Source organism: Rhipicephalus sanguineus, chromosome 7 (assembly GCF_013339695.2).
Source record: "Rhipicephalus sanguineus isolate Rsan-2018 chromosome 7, BIME_Rsan_1.4, whole genome shotgun sequence".
Taxonomy (NCBI): Eukaryota; Metazoa; Arthropoda; class Arachnida; order Ixodida; family Ixodidae; genus Rhipicephalus; species Rhipicephalus sanguineus.
In genome coordinates, this window is record NC_051182.1 from 28,771,279 (window position 1) to 28,787,740 (window position 16,462).

At 45.9% G+C, this 16,462-nt stretch overlaps 1 protein-coding gene and 1 pseudogene across 1 annotated transcript; one reads left to right on the top strand and one right to left on the bottom strand.

Moving 5' to 3' along the window:
- Positions 1–16,462, bottom strand: part of LOC119398575 (uncharacterized) — a 172,514-nt pseudogene that overhangs the window by 135,390 nt on the left and 20,662 nt on the right.
- LOC119400649 (uncharacterized) lies at positions 6,650–15,832 on the top strand. The gene is made up of 3 exons (XM_037667681.2): positions 6,650–6,948; positions 10,304–10,463; positions 15,627–15,832. The coding sequence occupies exons 1-3, from the start codon at positions 6,664–6,666 to the stop codon at positions 15,809–15,811; spliced, it is 630 nt and encodes a 209-aa protein (XP_037523609.1). The 5' UTR covers positions 6,650–6,663; the 3' UTR covers positions 15,812–15,832.

Below are 16,462 nucleotides of genomic sequence, written 5' to 3' on the forward strand. Positions count from 1 at the left end.
GCGACATTCTTGCACCGCACGACGGATAACACTGCTAACCTTTTAAAAAATTCAGGGCGCTGCTAATGCTTGAGAAAGCGTCAATGCAGACAAATTCTAAAATAACCTAGCAAGCCATTAAATACGCACGCATGTACGCATGCTTTCGATTTCGCGGCTGTCTCTGAGTTCATTCGCTAGCATTGTATTGTTAGTTTCATATTATTTGATGGGCGCATGCACTGAATATTTCGCTTATGTACGGCGGCGCGTTTTTGTACGGCAATGCTGGGTTATGTTTTGTAACATTGTTGTTTAACTTTGCATTTATGATGTTGTATAATTTGATAAATGCATGGACAAACTATATCGCCTATGCACGATTACGTTTTTTTGTTATTTTAGTTTGCTTGCGTAGTATTATTTTTCTTCTCATGTATTTTTTTTTTCATGTAATGTATACGACTTGAAGAAGTGCTGCTTTTGACCCACCCTGTAACGGCCGACAGACCAACAGCGTTGTAGCGCGGCGAAACGGCGTTCCGTGCGCAATTCCAAGAGCATGCACGAGGAACCACGTGACTTTTCTTCGTGAGCATGGAGGAAGGAAAAAGAAAGGAGGGAGCATTACGTCACGCGATTGAATCCCACCGTGTCGACCCAACACGTGATCAAAACGTCAGAGCGCGCGGTAGGTTTTAGTACTACCAGTGGAGACCTATTTTTGAACCTCCTCCGTGAACCGGCCGGTCTGCGCCGAACAAGCGCGCTTCGATTACAAACTACCGGGCGCCATACCCGAAGTCTCGGCAAAATCTCATTTCTTGCGTGATCTTGACGCTAAAGATCACGTGTTGGGCCGACACTGCTGGCTTCAAAGCGAGTTGGCTTGTCAAGGCTGACTGCGTGACGTAATGCTCCCTCCTTTCTTTTTCTTTCTTCCACGTTCGTGAGCTTCGGAGTGAATAAAAGTTCAGTTGTTGTTTGGGTACGCGTGTTGCTTAGGCTCGTTTAGCTCGGCCTAGCCGCGCCTTCTAACATTGCCGACCCGGACGTGATCCGAACAAGCAACCTAACACCAAGTATGACGTACAACAAGGAACGGCCCTACGTAGTTGTCAGTGCTTTGACGTCGTTCCTCTACGTGGACATCTGTGTTCTGACGTCACCCACAGGGTGCACGTGACACTGCGATAATAATTTTACACGACATGTGTAGCTTGTGTAATGTGTTGCTTGAATAGATTAATGAAATTTGAGAGAAATGATAAGTCGCAAACGGAATGTGTGCGCGTCTTTCTTGTTTTTTTTTTTACTGCGAATCGCAACGAGATGCGGGACTAATCTGCCTCCGTTTCGCATGCGTTCGTGTTCTCAGAGTTTGCGCGTCGAGCGCAAACTCTGAGAACACCCCGTTTACTACCCCGTTCCAGCGCTCATTAGGCATTATTTCTGCTGCGTATGCCTAAATGTTCATGTGGCACTGGCTCTTGATACCGCTATTCTCGTGTCCGTACAAATGTCGCAGCTTTCATGCCCGTCCCGCAGAAACAGGCAGTGCATCACTGAGAACGCCCACACAACGCCGCTCGCGTGCTCGGGCTGGCTCGGGCACGTCATGTGGTCCGCCGGCTCCGATGCCGAAGAGGGCAGGGAAGGGATTTTACTAGCGAAGGCTACACGGGGCGAGTGGCAAGGGTTTGAAGCTCGCCTCCTCGCATCATGGTTAAGCGCCGCTACAAATTGTTTTTTTTTTCTCAGCTCGTAATGAAGCGATTTGCAAAATTCTTGCGGCATAATGTTCTTTATTCGGCACACAACAACTTCCAGCGTCTAACTCAAATGCGCGATGTGGCCTGGTGAGGGGCGCTTTAGAGTTCTTTTCTTAATGAATCTTCGTCGTTGAATCTTGAACCGGCGGCTTCAGTGCAGTGATTGAGGCAGACGGCCCGAAATCCACGACGTAGAATCCACGCACGCCGGATTGATAGTTATCGCCTTTTGCCTGGGCAGGCGCATATAAGCTTTCGTGCCTACTCGATTTTCCACATCTGTGCGCCTTTTCAGCTGTTAGTCGACGTTTGCGATGTCTTGACTTCTCTCTCGTGTCCGTGTTTGCACCCCCAGTTTTTTTACACGAATACGTACCAACTAGCTCAACTGTCTGCTATTCGAAGCTTAACATTTACGGTCAAGAACGGCCGAATTCTCATTCCGTTCCACGCTATCTGCAGAATGGCCCACTACCACGACCGCGACTCGCAAGCAGAATCAGAGCCATCCCAAGAGGACGAGCGAGTCGAAGTGTACGACCGTAACTGCCAGAGTCACCTCGGAATCGTGGCTGATCTTCTGGACACGTTTCACAAGGCGTTCGCGCCTTGCGAAGATGAATACCAACAGTTCCTGGACATAGGATGTGGCACCGGGCGTCTGACAGTCGAGTAGGTGAATTGGCACGAAATCATACACACTTGCGTAGCTATCGCATAACAAAGGAAAACTTATCAAAACCTATTTCATGTATCGCTACTATAGGAGAGTGTTAGGTTGGTGAAAATACGTTGCTACCTAAATGAATAAATTCTTCGTGGTATGGTTTTTCATTGGTGCGACCGCAAATTGTGCCAATCTAGCATTCCTTGTAATCTGATAATACAGGGCCGAAGGCCATAAATGCCCCGAACTTAACAACTTCGAGAGTAATAACGTCAAATATAGCATTGACAAAATATGGGCAATGTTCCATTGCGCACATAGTTCATGCGGTTGAGGAACATTGATATTTTATGAGCATGCGTGGTCTCGTATTGTAAACCATGCAGTAGTAGGTCGCCAAAGCCGGACAGCAAAGAAAAAAAATGAAGTCAAATTATTTTTGGCCTTTATCACTCCAGCAATTACGAGGTATTTGTCTGAAAGAAAAGGCGATATGCTCGGAACGAGAAACGTTTGTTATTTTAATTCCTCCCCTTCTTTTTATGCTTATCAGAAGGAGCACGTCCGGAAGTCTTGAAAGAAAAGTGACCTACGTGAGCTTGAAAAAGACTTTATTCATGCATTCGGACGTTTTACAAAATTAGTGCACTGTGCTTCTTCCACAGAGAAGATAACTGCGATTAAGTAGTACTTTCACGCCGCATAACCTAACGGCAATTAAGGTTTCACGAGGGCTAAGGAAGTACGCTTCGTGCATTTTATCGTTTCAATGATTTTTGAAAGAATAACTCGTTGTTTCAGTTCTGACATCGTAACTGCATGTACAACATGCAGTTACGTAACACCGTTTTAATAACGTTGTCCACAGGTGGTGCATGAATGTCGTAAATGAGCAGACAGGAGTGGGAGTTTGGGGTATTTTACTGAAGATTAAGAACGTCACTTTATGGCAGAGATAACTTGCAGTACATCATGAAATAAAAGTCAAGGTTCGTTGAGTCCCATAGTGTGGAATGTTTTCACAATATGTAGTGCAATACGATCTCTGCTGACGCCTAACATACGCTGTTGCAGATCGCAGGGCTTTAAAAACCTTATTCGACTTTAGGGGTTCGCCTTGCAGTGGACATAAATAGGCACGAACGATGCTTCTTTTATGTTGACATTGAAGCCAAGCTTTGTTCATTTACTTACTCCATTATTTTTGCTCCCAAGTTAAAAGATCTTACAGAGGGAATGGTTAAAATTGATGTATAGGAACAAAAGAAATAAACCGAAAATAGAACCGTCATGTTTCTGTATTATAAAATTATATCTCAGGCGGTAAGTAGCTTACTAAGAAAAATGATAGCAAGATAGTGCAAAACAAATGAACGCACTTTTGCGAGCCTTAGTACAAAATGCCAAATAAGTCGCTGCGGAAACAAAGGTTGTCCCGGATGCCGACTGTCGATCCGGGACAGCGAATGTCGTCGCCCACGTTTGCAAGTGTAAGTCACTTCTATTAACGGCAGGCAATATTTACACTTAAGGTGGATTCGAGTTTCTCACCACATTACGATAACACGTTCGGAATGTACAATAAATTTACGAAGTAAATGTATGCAGTAGCACTCAACGTGAAAGCTGTAGGAAGTGCGCAGCACTGATTCGCCTGTCCATCGGCGATGCTCGCGTTCACAGGCAAGCGCGCGCTAGCGTTCCAAATTTGCAGCATGCTCGGAGTCGATGGCGGGAAAGGAAACGTTCATTTGTGATGCAGTGCTGGCCTCTCCCCGCCTCAATTCCCTCCTCTTCAGCCGCACATCTCTCCTTCTCACTCTGACTTCCCTTTCCCACACCCTTGCTACACTGCACATACAGGGCTATGCTGTGCTCTACCCTTCCCTCCTCCTTTCCACCCTCCTCACTCTCACTTCCCTTTCCCACACCCTTGCTACACTGCACATACAGGGCTATGCTGTGCTCTACCCTTCCCTCCTCCTTTCCACCCTCCTCACTCTCACTTCCCTTTCCCACACCCTTGCTACACTGCACATACAGGGCTATGCTGTGCTCTACGCTCCCCTCCTTCTCACCCTCACTTGCCTTTCCCCCCTTGCTATACTGTACTGCACATGACTATGCTAAGCTTTAACCTTTATCTCCTTCTTTCCCTCCTTCTCACCGTCAATTCCCTTTTCCACACTATTACTGTACCGTACGATGTATTCATGGCTATGCTATACATGGTTTTGCTTGCGTGACGCCATACATGGCTATGCTATGCTTCTCCCTCTCCCTTCACCTTTCTTTCCTCCTCACCCTCACTTCCCTTTCCCGCACCCTTGCTATAACATACTATGCATGGCTATGCTACGCATGGTTTTGCCCGCATGACGCCATACATGGCTGTTACGCTTTACTCTCTCCTCCCCTCCTTTTTTCCTTTTCACCGTGACATCACTGCCCCTCATCCTCGCTTCTCTTTACCGCCCACTTGCTATACATGATGAAACGGGGGCGCGAATAAAACGACACAAAAGAAAATATTGACACAGATTGACAAAGGTTGTCCTGTGTCAATCTTTTCTTGTGTGCCGTTTTATTCGCGCCCCCGTTTCATTATGAACCAACACCAACTCGCCCAACTTTTTGCTATGCTATGCATAATTTTTCCTGCTTGACGCCAAGTGACGACAATCGATGACAGCGTACGAAGACAGCACACTGCCTTCCTCCTCCCCTCCCTTCCTTCTTTTCCTCCTCCTCACTCTCACACAACTCCCCCTCCCCCTCACTTTCCTTTCCCACTCCCTTGCTATACACATCTATGCTATATACGGTTTTGTCTGCGTTACGCGAAGCGGTATGAGATGACGACAATAAAGTTGTTTCCATCCATCCATATGAGATGACGACGCCAGCATACGATGACAGCATACGGTGACAACATAAGATGACAGCATACGACAGCATATGACAGCCCGGGCCCCTAAAGAGCTCCGCACTTAAAATCTCCAGGCGACCCTACTCCTTGACTTGGGTGTCGTATGCCCTGGTGTATTCTCTGGGTTAACCTTGTGTTTCGTCGCACTGACCAACGTTGGCACTGACAAAGCTACAGTGTGTAGAAAGGAGGGCATGGTTGATATATGCTCCACCAGGTGTCGCAACAATCCCAACTGCTCAGAATCTTTCAATGAACTCAATCAATCAATTTGCATTAATTATCCTGACAGTGAATTGAGCGTTATCTTAAACTGATTCTCCGATATCATATGTATGGAATATAACTCTTAACTTGCATTTCTATTTTTTAAAAGACTATTTATGAATATTTTGAAAACCGAAAGCAAGTGCTCGACCGGAAGTGTTTGTTAGAGGATCAAGAGAGTCACTTGGTGCTTGCGCCACTAAAAAAATGTCGCCCGCATCTTCCCACGAGGGGAACTCGAGTAAAAGCGTCGCAGAGTGGTGGGGGTATCGCGTGAATGTTGCGTAATTGGGTTTCGCAGAAGCGTCGCGCTGCCCGAGTGATGGATCCGCTGCTCGACGTTCACGAACGGTTGCTGCTTCTCGAGCACGACGTTCAGGATCCACAGCCCGTCGTTGCCGTTTCGCAGCTGCGTCCCGTTCCCCGAGTTAAGGATCCGCAGCCCGTCGTTGCCGTCTCGCAGCAGCTTCTCGTGCACGAAGTTCCGGGTCCGCAGCTCGCTTCAAACGCTTGCGTTCAGCGTCGTATGCTCATCTCTTCGCAGCCTTGTCTTCTGCGTTGCTTGCTGTTGTTGACGCCGACGATGGTGAGGGTGGGGTAACGTTGCCTTCAACGGGTGGTGGGACGCTGATTGAAGGTACTGTTGCTTCCATCGCATCTACTCGAGTCAAGCAAAGCGTCAAGTCAAGCGAAAGCCAAGTAAAGACGCCCTTGACTGAATTGCGAACGTGCGCTCCGCCGCTTATATACACACCACCCGCGTTCGATCGAGAGGAGGGAGGGAGGGAGAGGAGAGGCCTGCTGCCGGCACGAGACGAGCCGAGCATGCGGAGTGGGGGTGTGGACGGCGGCCGACGCCGCAGGTGCGACTAAGAAATGCTCCGCATTTAAAAGTAATAGAATGGAGACAGCAGGAGTAAAGCGGGCGGCTTTGTTTAAGCTCTCCAATCCGGTCCATAGAGTTTCGTTAATTGTCCGTCGGCCGCAGGTGCCTGTTCCCGCGCTGCCCGCCATCCAGGAGACTCGTGGCCGTAGACAAGTCCGCTGCGATGCTGAAGCTCGCAGCCGAAAAATACCCACACCCGAAGATCGATTATCTCCCGCTCGACATTGTGCAAGACGTGGAGAAGTTTGCGCGCGAACAAGGGCAGTTCCAACGGGTTTACTCATTCCTCACGTTGCACTGGATCCGGGACCAGGGTGTTTCCTTGAGCAACATCGAGAGGCTCATGGCACCTGGGGGAGAGTGCGTCCTGCTCTTCAAGCGAAGTGTGCATTTCTTCGACCTCTTTGAAGCGATCAGGAATTCGCCGCGATGGTCGAAGTACAGCCAGGTAACATTCTCCAAAACCTGCTCAATATGTTGTGATAAGTTAACTTTCAGGTTGTTACTTCGTCGCGTGTACCCGAGGTGTAGGAAGCTTAACTCTATAATTTGAGAGTTAATAGCCTGCTATTAAGGCTTAATTTTTTACATCTCCTAAAGTTCATATTTTGTTAGCCGCGAAGCGTTAGACCACTTGTGCTCAGCAATACAGCCGCGGTAAACAACCGTTATTGTGATAAAGTTCAGGAACGTTATTACATTTGCTTTCTCAAAACTGCATTTTCATTATCTGGGCACGTGCTCGTACTGCTAATGCCTGTCGCTTGCATTTTAACCTATTACTTAGCGTGTCAGAATTTAGGATACTGTTTACATAACGCTTCAACTCAATCAGAGGTCGATTTGATATTTTAAAGTATTCAGTAGTAGTAATAAATTTGTTCCAATGACTTAGTCAGACATGCTTCAAAATTCACAGGGTCCCTTATGCATTCGCCTAACACAACTCGAAGGAGAAAGCCATCTTCTTCTTTTTCTTCTCAGTCGATGTATTGATAGTCCCCCGCCACCTCTAAAAGCTTTCTGCACCTAATGTGGTTTCGCGCTGCCTCCAGGATCGGTGACATAGCAAGCTTTCTGCACTTCACCTGGTTTTGCACTGCGTCCGTGATCGACCCACCTATGACCAAGCGGCGACGTCATCTTCAGACGTCACGTGATGTGAGGTCGCAGTGACGTCATGATGACGGCACAAATTTTAGAGATCTATGAAATCGTGATGACGTCATATCGTCATCACGCGATGATTTTTTGCATCACTCGCGTTGACACCGACGTCGCCGACGCCGATGGTTAATTCTCGCGTTTTATGAGGCATCTAAGGCTTTCGTCCTAATAATATTTTGCACAATACACAATATTTGCCGGGGGTCGTCAAGGCAAATCTAGTCACCGTGGACGTAAAGGCAACGTATGCTTATTTGAGAAAATAATGCCTTTTTCCTAATTAATAAAAAAACAGCGCTCGTTTGTTACGCCAGCTTTTTTATGTATAGGCGCTTATTTGCAGCCAGTGACCGCAGTTTTAACTACATGTGCGACCTACTTAAGAACACGTGTGGATACGCTGAAACCGAGTACCCAGCGGCGGATTTCCTATTTCGAAGTTTGAAGCTGTCCCCAGCCCTTCCGCGAAATAATGAGGAGAAACGAAAGAAACAATGTTTATTGAGAATCATGTACGATGACCACCGTAGAACGACAGCAAGACCCAGGTTTCCCAGCCTTTGTTTCTATTTTTGTCTTTCATTCCTGCGGAGCAGCCTTTCTTTAGTACTTCGCACCATCGAAGTGCAGCGCTGTAAACCACAGTCCCTAAAGCATGTGGACGACTCACGCATGCGTTACTCTAACTACTCACGCATTGAGTTGGAAGCTGCGTGTCTGGGTGCGCGAACGAAACTCCCATCACAGCGACAATTGCACACAAATACCAAAAGGGATAGTGGGAAATTGAGTGCCCAATCCTACAGACAGAGGTGTCACACGAAAGAGGGACATACTGTTATCTCATGTGTGGCGTAACATTTCTCGATCCACTTAAAGCTGTAGACAGCAACATAGCCGTGAAACAGTTCAAGGCATTCATCATTACGTCGTGCGCGGAATGGCAAGAATTAATGTCGGAATTCGTAGAAAGGTCAAGTTTTTACGGGACACATGTGCGCCGTTGAAATAAAAAATGTCCGCGAACGCATCATCTTGTACGAAACTACTCAGTGGAGTATATAGCGTGTGTCCCTTATTTCGCGAAAAGACTTAAAAGTGTAAGTAAGCGATTCAAAGTTAAGCGGCTGTTTGCTGCCGTAACGAGTGAGGAAAACTTTGTAGGAACCCATCTGACGATGAATATCTATGCGAATGCGATTAGCATCGCACCAATTGATATAGTGTCACGTGGTCGTGACGTCGACGAAAGCAGCAGTCGGCGTGTGCAAGAGGAAACTTTTTATTTGGCCGAACTTGTGGCCTTGAAACGGCAGGTCAAACTACAGCAATACACACTGTACACTGATAGCGGCGAACAGAGCGTCGGCCGTCGATAAAAACTCCTCATGGCTGGGACGCGCCGTCTTTTATACATCACGCATCGAACTTTCCAGTCTTATCACTGGTGGTCGCGAAAGCTCTGGAATAATCTAGAGTATTGGCGTCCTGCGCGCAATCTTAACAAAGTGATCTACTACAATCGCAAGGTTCTCGAACACTGCGGCGCGGTCAGCGTTGAGCGTTGCTAACCGTTCTTGCGGTTCAAATCCCAATACATCAAAATAAAACAAGAAGCGGGCGTGGCAATAGCAACACACCGTATTGCAGAACCATTCACTTTTGTGCGTGTTATGTGGTGTTGTGCGTAGTAAAAACTCCTGGCATGTACCTGTACTAGCCAGGAATCAGGAGGATAGAGACGTTGCTTTTACAAATGTCTAGCTTTGATGATTCGGTTAATTGCCTACTTACGCGGGGATGGCCCGCGGCCCCTGCGGAGGATGTTCCGCATGAACCACCACGACCTTGAGTGGTGACGCTGGCTGAAACACCCAGGTTTAGTCATAGCACACATACATACCCATGAAAATGTACGCAAGAATGGCGCCGAGGTAGGCCAATTGTAAGAACATCGCACGCGAAAAGCGAAGACGTCGTTTCGTATCGCATCTGTGACCAGATGATTGTATGTCGCCATTATTTAATTTCGTATCATTTCTATATTTGAATGAACTAAAGTAATCTCGCTCACGCTTCCCCTGGCTCATTGTCTGTCGGCTTCATTATGATTATGACTTGCACATACGTCCCCATTGACATGTATCAGTACCACATGGAGATGTGCTAGACTTCAATCATAGTTTTCACGACAAAATTGACGATTGGGCATGTGCCGCTGTACAAAAAAAAAAAAACAAGAAGAGAAGGAGGAGGGCAATAAACCTTATTGAAAACTTCAGTATCCGCCAGTTCCCCTTCGGGACGAGACGCCTTTATTGTGTAGGCGGTGCTGAATGAAATCGAATCCCCGCCATATATGCACCGATGGTATCTTAACATACAGTATATATTCAGACTAGGGCCATGGGCGGAGCTAGCGGTGGCACAGCGAAAGGAGCACAGCCGCAGCACACGCCTGATACGGGGTGTGTATACGTGGCAGTAATACTGTGTGTCGCTTTATTGGTTCATTGATAACCCATTAACGTCGACAGTTATTCCAAGATACAACAACAACAACAACGAGAGAGTATAGTGTAGATCACGTAGTGTTGCCCGATTGTATTGATTCTTTTTTATCTATCTCTGAGCAGGTTCTCGAAGATATGATGCCGGTTACTGCTACGCTGAATGACGTTGCATCTCTGAGAGAGTACGCAAGAAATCTTGTCGAGTCTACTCGTCTCACGACACTAGCATGTGAAGTTTTCGTTTCTCCGACGACGCTGCGATGGACGCGGGAAAAGTTGACCGGTGAATATATTAACTTTTCTCTTAAAAGATCCCTTGCCTTTTCTAGAGCAGTGCTCCGTAATCTCACCGTTTTCTCTGCTGAGCTCAGCCCGGGTTGATTCCCTGCCAGGCCCGCATGCAGCTATTCTTTGTGTTTGGAAAAAAAAAAAACAAGAAAGAAAACACGTGTCCATCAAGCAGGCTGAACCCAAACGTGTCTCCCATAACCGTGGTACTATTTTGGTGGCTGCTCGCGAGTCCGTGCCCGCGGCGAACGTGTGGAAGCCTCAAGAAAATCTCTGCCACCAGGTGACGATGATCACGATGACGACGACGACATCGCGCTGCACATGCCCCATGCGAAAGAACGCGAGCAGACGATGCAGGCAGCGCGGAAGTAAGTCACAGTTGTGTGCTGTTTCGAACACTAGAAGGCGTTAGTTGCACACGGCGGCTTGTCGTTCTCGGAGCTCTCCCAAACCGAAACTGAGACTGGTCGGTAATAAACAGACTGTAATTAATTATCTGTCGCGCGCTGCAGCAAGGGATGTGCCGTGATATGACTAATAGGCCTCCAGCAACATACTGCATCAAAAAAAAAAAAAAAAAAAAACGCTGCACCGACATTCTTGTGTCAGTACCTCTTTAAAGTAGTGCACAAACGAAAATATTTTCATGCAATATTGCGTGGAAAAGCATGTGACCTGTATGAGCCTAACTATGCGGGCAAGCAGTATGCGGACAAGTATATGTCCATTACTTGAATGGCAGCTCATGAAAAAGCAGGAAAGAAAATTAAACATGGCGCTTCGGGTAAATCTGCAATACAACACTGGGAGGGTCTCCGTCAAGTGTTTGCTTTTACATCTGGTATAGCGTATGGTCTCTCATATCCCATTCGCCCTTCGAGACCGTGAGAAACACAAAGTTCCATATGCCTCAACACAAGCTTTCATCACAAACCAGGATGAGGAAGCGGTAACACAGAGTGCAGAATAAGCTGATATACTGGAGTTACCCACTTTCAGCTTTGGAGCTTAAATGTTGGCTTAGAACTATACGCCGATATGCATTCTTATGCTTCCCAAGTTCTACTCTGCCGTACGTTCCCGCGTTTGTATAGTCTGTCACATACATATGTTGAAATTGAGTAGTAACTGAAAAAGTGCTCGACTGTGGTTTCTTGTAGACAGGTCGCACTCGAGAAAACTCGCCACACATTTTATTACAGTAAAAAGTAACGCGTTTTAACACAAATCTTGCTAAGTCTATTTTATGTATTTTTATGCAGCCTCACGTTGCACAACGGGTGATACAAGCTGTGCAAATTCACAACTTGTCAGTGCAAGTTGTATAGAAGAAGTGTTGCAGCACGTTGCACTCTCTGTGCGGGTAGGTTGAACGAACAGGGATAGGTGCCTCAAACAGGCTGGCGAATATTTGAAGGCTAAAGCCTGCTGCACGCTTGGCAATGCGTTAAGTTATATTTATTGCTAGGCATAACAAGCCGCAGTGGGAGAGACACACATTAAATGACCTTGAGGGCTCGGACCGCCTTTGACCAAGCAACGCTGTCATGCGATACATCAACACACGACGTCATGTCATGACATCACAAATTTAGAGATTTGTGACGCCATGATGACGTCACATGATAACGTCATTGAGACGCAGGTCACATTGATTTTTGTATCACATTTTCGCCTGTCATGTTCCACTTAAGGGCACTGCGCAAGGAGCCACGTAAAGGTGTCTTGCAACGTTTTTTTTTTGTCTGCCTTCCGTAGCACTGAAGTGTGCGTAGCGTTGAACACTGGGATGAACGCAAAAAGAACGATCAAAATTGGTGCCTGGGAACTCAACTTACTGGGCTTCAAATTTCAAGACACCAGCGGACGACGAGGAAAAAGGATCCCTTTCCCGTTTCATTACGGCGCTGACGTCGATGGCTGGTTCCAATCACCGCTCTACGAACGATCAAAATTGGTGCCTGGGAACTCAACTTACTGGGCTTCAAATTTCAAGACACCAGCAGACGACGAGGAAAAAGGATCCCTTTCCCGTTTCATTACGGCGCTGACGTCGATGGCTGGTTCGTCACCCTGTTATAGAGACAAAACTTGACATTCGGCGAGATGATGCATGGCTTTTGGGAACCCTAAAGCGCAAGAAAAAAAAAACATATTCCAATGGAACGAGAGACACAGGACGGGCGATATACTTGTTCTGGCACACCCACTTCACCAATCACAGCGAAGCTCTTCGTCAGACTAATCATGTTCCACTTAACCGCAGTCATCTAGTAGCGCCCGTCCTGTGCTTCTCGTTGTATGTGAGTACCTGTTCTTGCGCTTTAATGATTCCTTATAGAGCCGTTGTCGTGACTGCCGCTTGATGAAACGTCACTTCCGATCACAAAAATAGTCATTGTATGTCACTATAGTCTGAAATCAAAGTGGTTTCTCCGCCGATATTTCAATATCAGCTTCAGAGGCTTGAGATAGGCGGCTCTAACGCAGTCTACATTCACATGTTTTCGGAAAGGGGGAAAACTGGCGTCTAGTTTTGTCATAAAACTAACCTTTCCATAACGTCTTCTTTTACAGCGCAGCTCTTAGGCGCCCGTTCCTGCGTTAAGCGGCGTCGCCGTTGCCGTCGGTGACGTAACCGATAGACATGAGAAATATTGAATGGGATTTGAACCAGGGTCCTAAGCGTGATACATTTAAGGCGGAAAGTTGGGCTAGTTGGTAACGTGAATAATAGGTCATGTTTACTAGCGAAAAAAAGACATGGGCGAGAAGAAGGAATACAGGACAACGCTAGCGTTGTCCTGTATTCCTTCTTCTCGTCCACGTCTTTTTTTTCGCTAGTAAACATGTCCTATTATTGTCCTAAGCGTGGCAGTCGAGTATTCTACCACAGAGCCATTATGTGCTTGAAACTCATTTGCAAAATGGCCTTATACAGGTGGCATGTAGGGCACGAAATCGCATTAACTTATGGATGTACTATTGCGTGGCAGAAAAGTAAAAGAACAGCCAGTCATCACACAATGCTAATTATGCAAAGAGTGTATGGTTTATTGCTTCCCACCCACTGCAAAGTGCTCAGACATAATTCTTCATCGTTGTCAGGGACATGCAGAATCAACAAAGTGCACATACCTTACAAATGTGTAGCCTAGCTTATACGCAGAACTACGAATAATGGCGTAGTGGGTGCTGTCCTGCTTCACAAAACTAATGATTTATGGCGTAGTCGACACCTTGCGGAAAGCCAAAACTTCAAACACAGTTGGCCTTGCACCGACACAAAGCTGTGCTCAGAATTCGCATTAGGGCGCCACCGCCACAGCGCTCGCCGTGTGGCGAGAGAGAGCGAACGGCACGCGTTGACTATGGAAACGCTCTTTCTGCGATGAACGCTGAACTACCAGCTCGCAAGGAACGAGAACGCGCCCTCGCGCGCGAGAGACAACGCCGACGCAGGCAGCGTCCGCTAACGAGTTTCTTGATTGAAATATCCGACTGCTCGTTTTTTTTTTGCTTTATTGCCTGTTATTAGACATGTACGCGCTGCACAATCGTTCACTGGCCACAGGCACTGGATCTTGACCTGCAATGTAGTGCCAGTGGCAGATTTATGTTGTGCGTAGTTGAACAATAAAGATCCGCAGCGTGCACGTTAACTAAAAGTGGACTGCGGGTATCTGTGTCTAACCTTTCTTCTGTGTCTCATTGCCCATTAACAGTGATTTTGCTGTGGGAAACACCGGCGCACACTGCATGCTTCGCCCCTCCACAGGTTTCACGTTAGTGGAGCTGAAACAACCTTCCCTACATCCTTTCTTTCTCTTTCTCTCTGTTTCGTCTATCTAGTTTTGTATCAGTTTTTAGTGAATTATTTTTCTTTGTGGCTCTTTATATATATATATATATATATATATATATATATATATATATATATATATATATATATATATATATATATATATATATATATATATACGGGACATGACGGCAAGGGCGACGGAGACGGCAAAGACCAACCGTGTATGTCCATTTAATTGATATCGCAATAACAATTCAGTTGGCGCAGTCTCCGGGCCGAATTCACTTCTTTTTCGATTTCTTCCCCGGTGTTCCGCTCAATTCGTGAAATATAAGTCCAGCATCGTGATTGGCTTCAATATTTTTTCACGAACGTTTTTAGCGTAAGAAGGCTTCATGAATACGGCCATCCGTCATTTTTTTTGTCTTTTTTTGTTATAACAAATTGAACAAATTTGAGCTAGGAAACCATAAATCCTGGCCAGAGGCTGCTTGCAAGCAATATTAAAAACGCGCAGTGGTAAGCTTGAGGTAAGCTTAGGCAAACATACAGTTCTTGGTCATGGCTGAAGTGACAGGGTGCCTCTTCATGTGTTCCTTGTGAGCGCATGGAATAACTGGGAAATTTAGCGTGCGCTCTAGATAAACACCGGAAATAATCATTTCATAGGTTCCAGAAACATTAAGCTCATTTTTCCAAGAAACCAATGCGGTGGTCTATATTATGTGGCAGTGAGTAGAAATGTTCTTTTCAAATTCGGCAAAAAGCTTGCTTTGCGTATACTTACATAAGGTGAGCAAGTTTTTGTACATGTTGCATTAATAAATGCAAAAGTACTCCATTGGTGTTGCTTACATAAACTTAGGGTAATAATCGTCAGATAAATCTGTATGAATTATATAAACTATTTCTTCTTACACTGCGCCTAAAGGCAGTGTTCGCCTGACCCGCCTATTTTAACACGGTGTTACTTTAACTTTTTGTTATCGTTTTTGTTTCGTTAATGTGCGTTAAGTGAACAGAAATGGAAAGGAGGGCAAGACATAACGATGAGGCCGGTTTGCCAATAACAACGTAGTTTGTTTATGGAGAACAAGTCACGAAATAGTCCAGGAAAATGAGAGATACGGATAAGGCTGGTTTGGCAATATGGGTGCTAAAGCACTAACTTGTGTCTTTTGATATACTGATGTAGCTTTTTTTCGCATCACGAGTCATATTAAGAAGCCGTTTGAAAACAGGCCATAATGTATTTTGTTATGAAAGTGAGCGTTAGGTACTAACTCCATTCTGTTTTTGCTTTTTTCGTCAGCAGTCATCAAAAGATCATCATTTTGTCTCTTTTTTCAGAATCGCTTCTTTCATTCAACCCAGTATACCCCCTGCTAGACGAAAAAGAGAAGAAAGATTTCAAGAACTTCATCGCAGATTTTGCCAAGACCTTCTCAGTCGACACTTTTAATGAAGACCCGATAAACCGCACATACCTTTTCATTCACGCCTGTAAGTTGGATGGCTGCACAAAAGCTGCATGAAAGCTGCACAACAGGTATTTTATAGCTCCTAAAAGTTGTACTGCATGTGGCCTCGTCGTGCGGTTGAGTGGCAGTAGCATTTGTTTTAATTTGCGCATTTATTTGTACTGACACAGCACAATGGCCTTCAGACTGCTGGGATAAAAGCTCGCAAGGGTGATTCGGCACAGAATACGACAAAAATAACACGACAAAGCTAACAGAATAGCTCTCACATTCGCCCTGCAATTCAAACAGAGCGCATGAAGCTGAGCGACATTATAAGAGAAAATGCATAACATACGTTCAACATATTAGATCATTCTTGAAATCCGTTCAAAAGATCATCTTCGCGAGCATCACTGCCTTTGTGCATATCGTGCAGCGGATTTTAGTTCAAGAAATTCAAAATGGTGGTTATGCGGCATTGTTGTATCATGGCCGGACTGGACAGCCGGACGCGCGGGCGTTCCCCGCACTTCTCCACAGACCAGCCATGGTTGTGAATACAGATAGTTCTTTAAAACAACGCAGAAACGGGACACCGAAAAGTACCACACTGCCCAGGCGCTACTGCCCAGGTGTCATGTGCTACTTTTCTGCGTCCCGTTTTATGCACAGTTCTAAAGAACTACAGATTTGAGTTAGTGTTAAAAATATTTCTTCATGTCC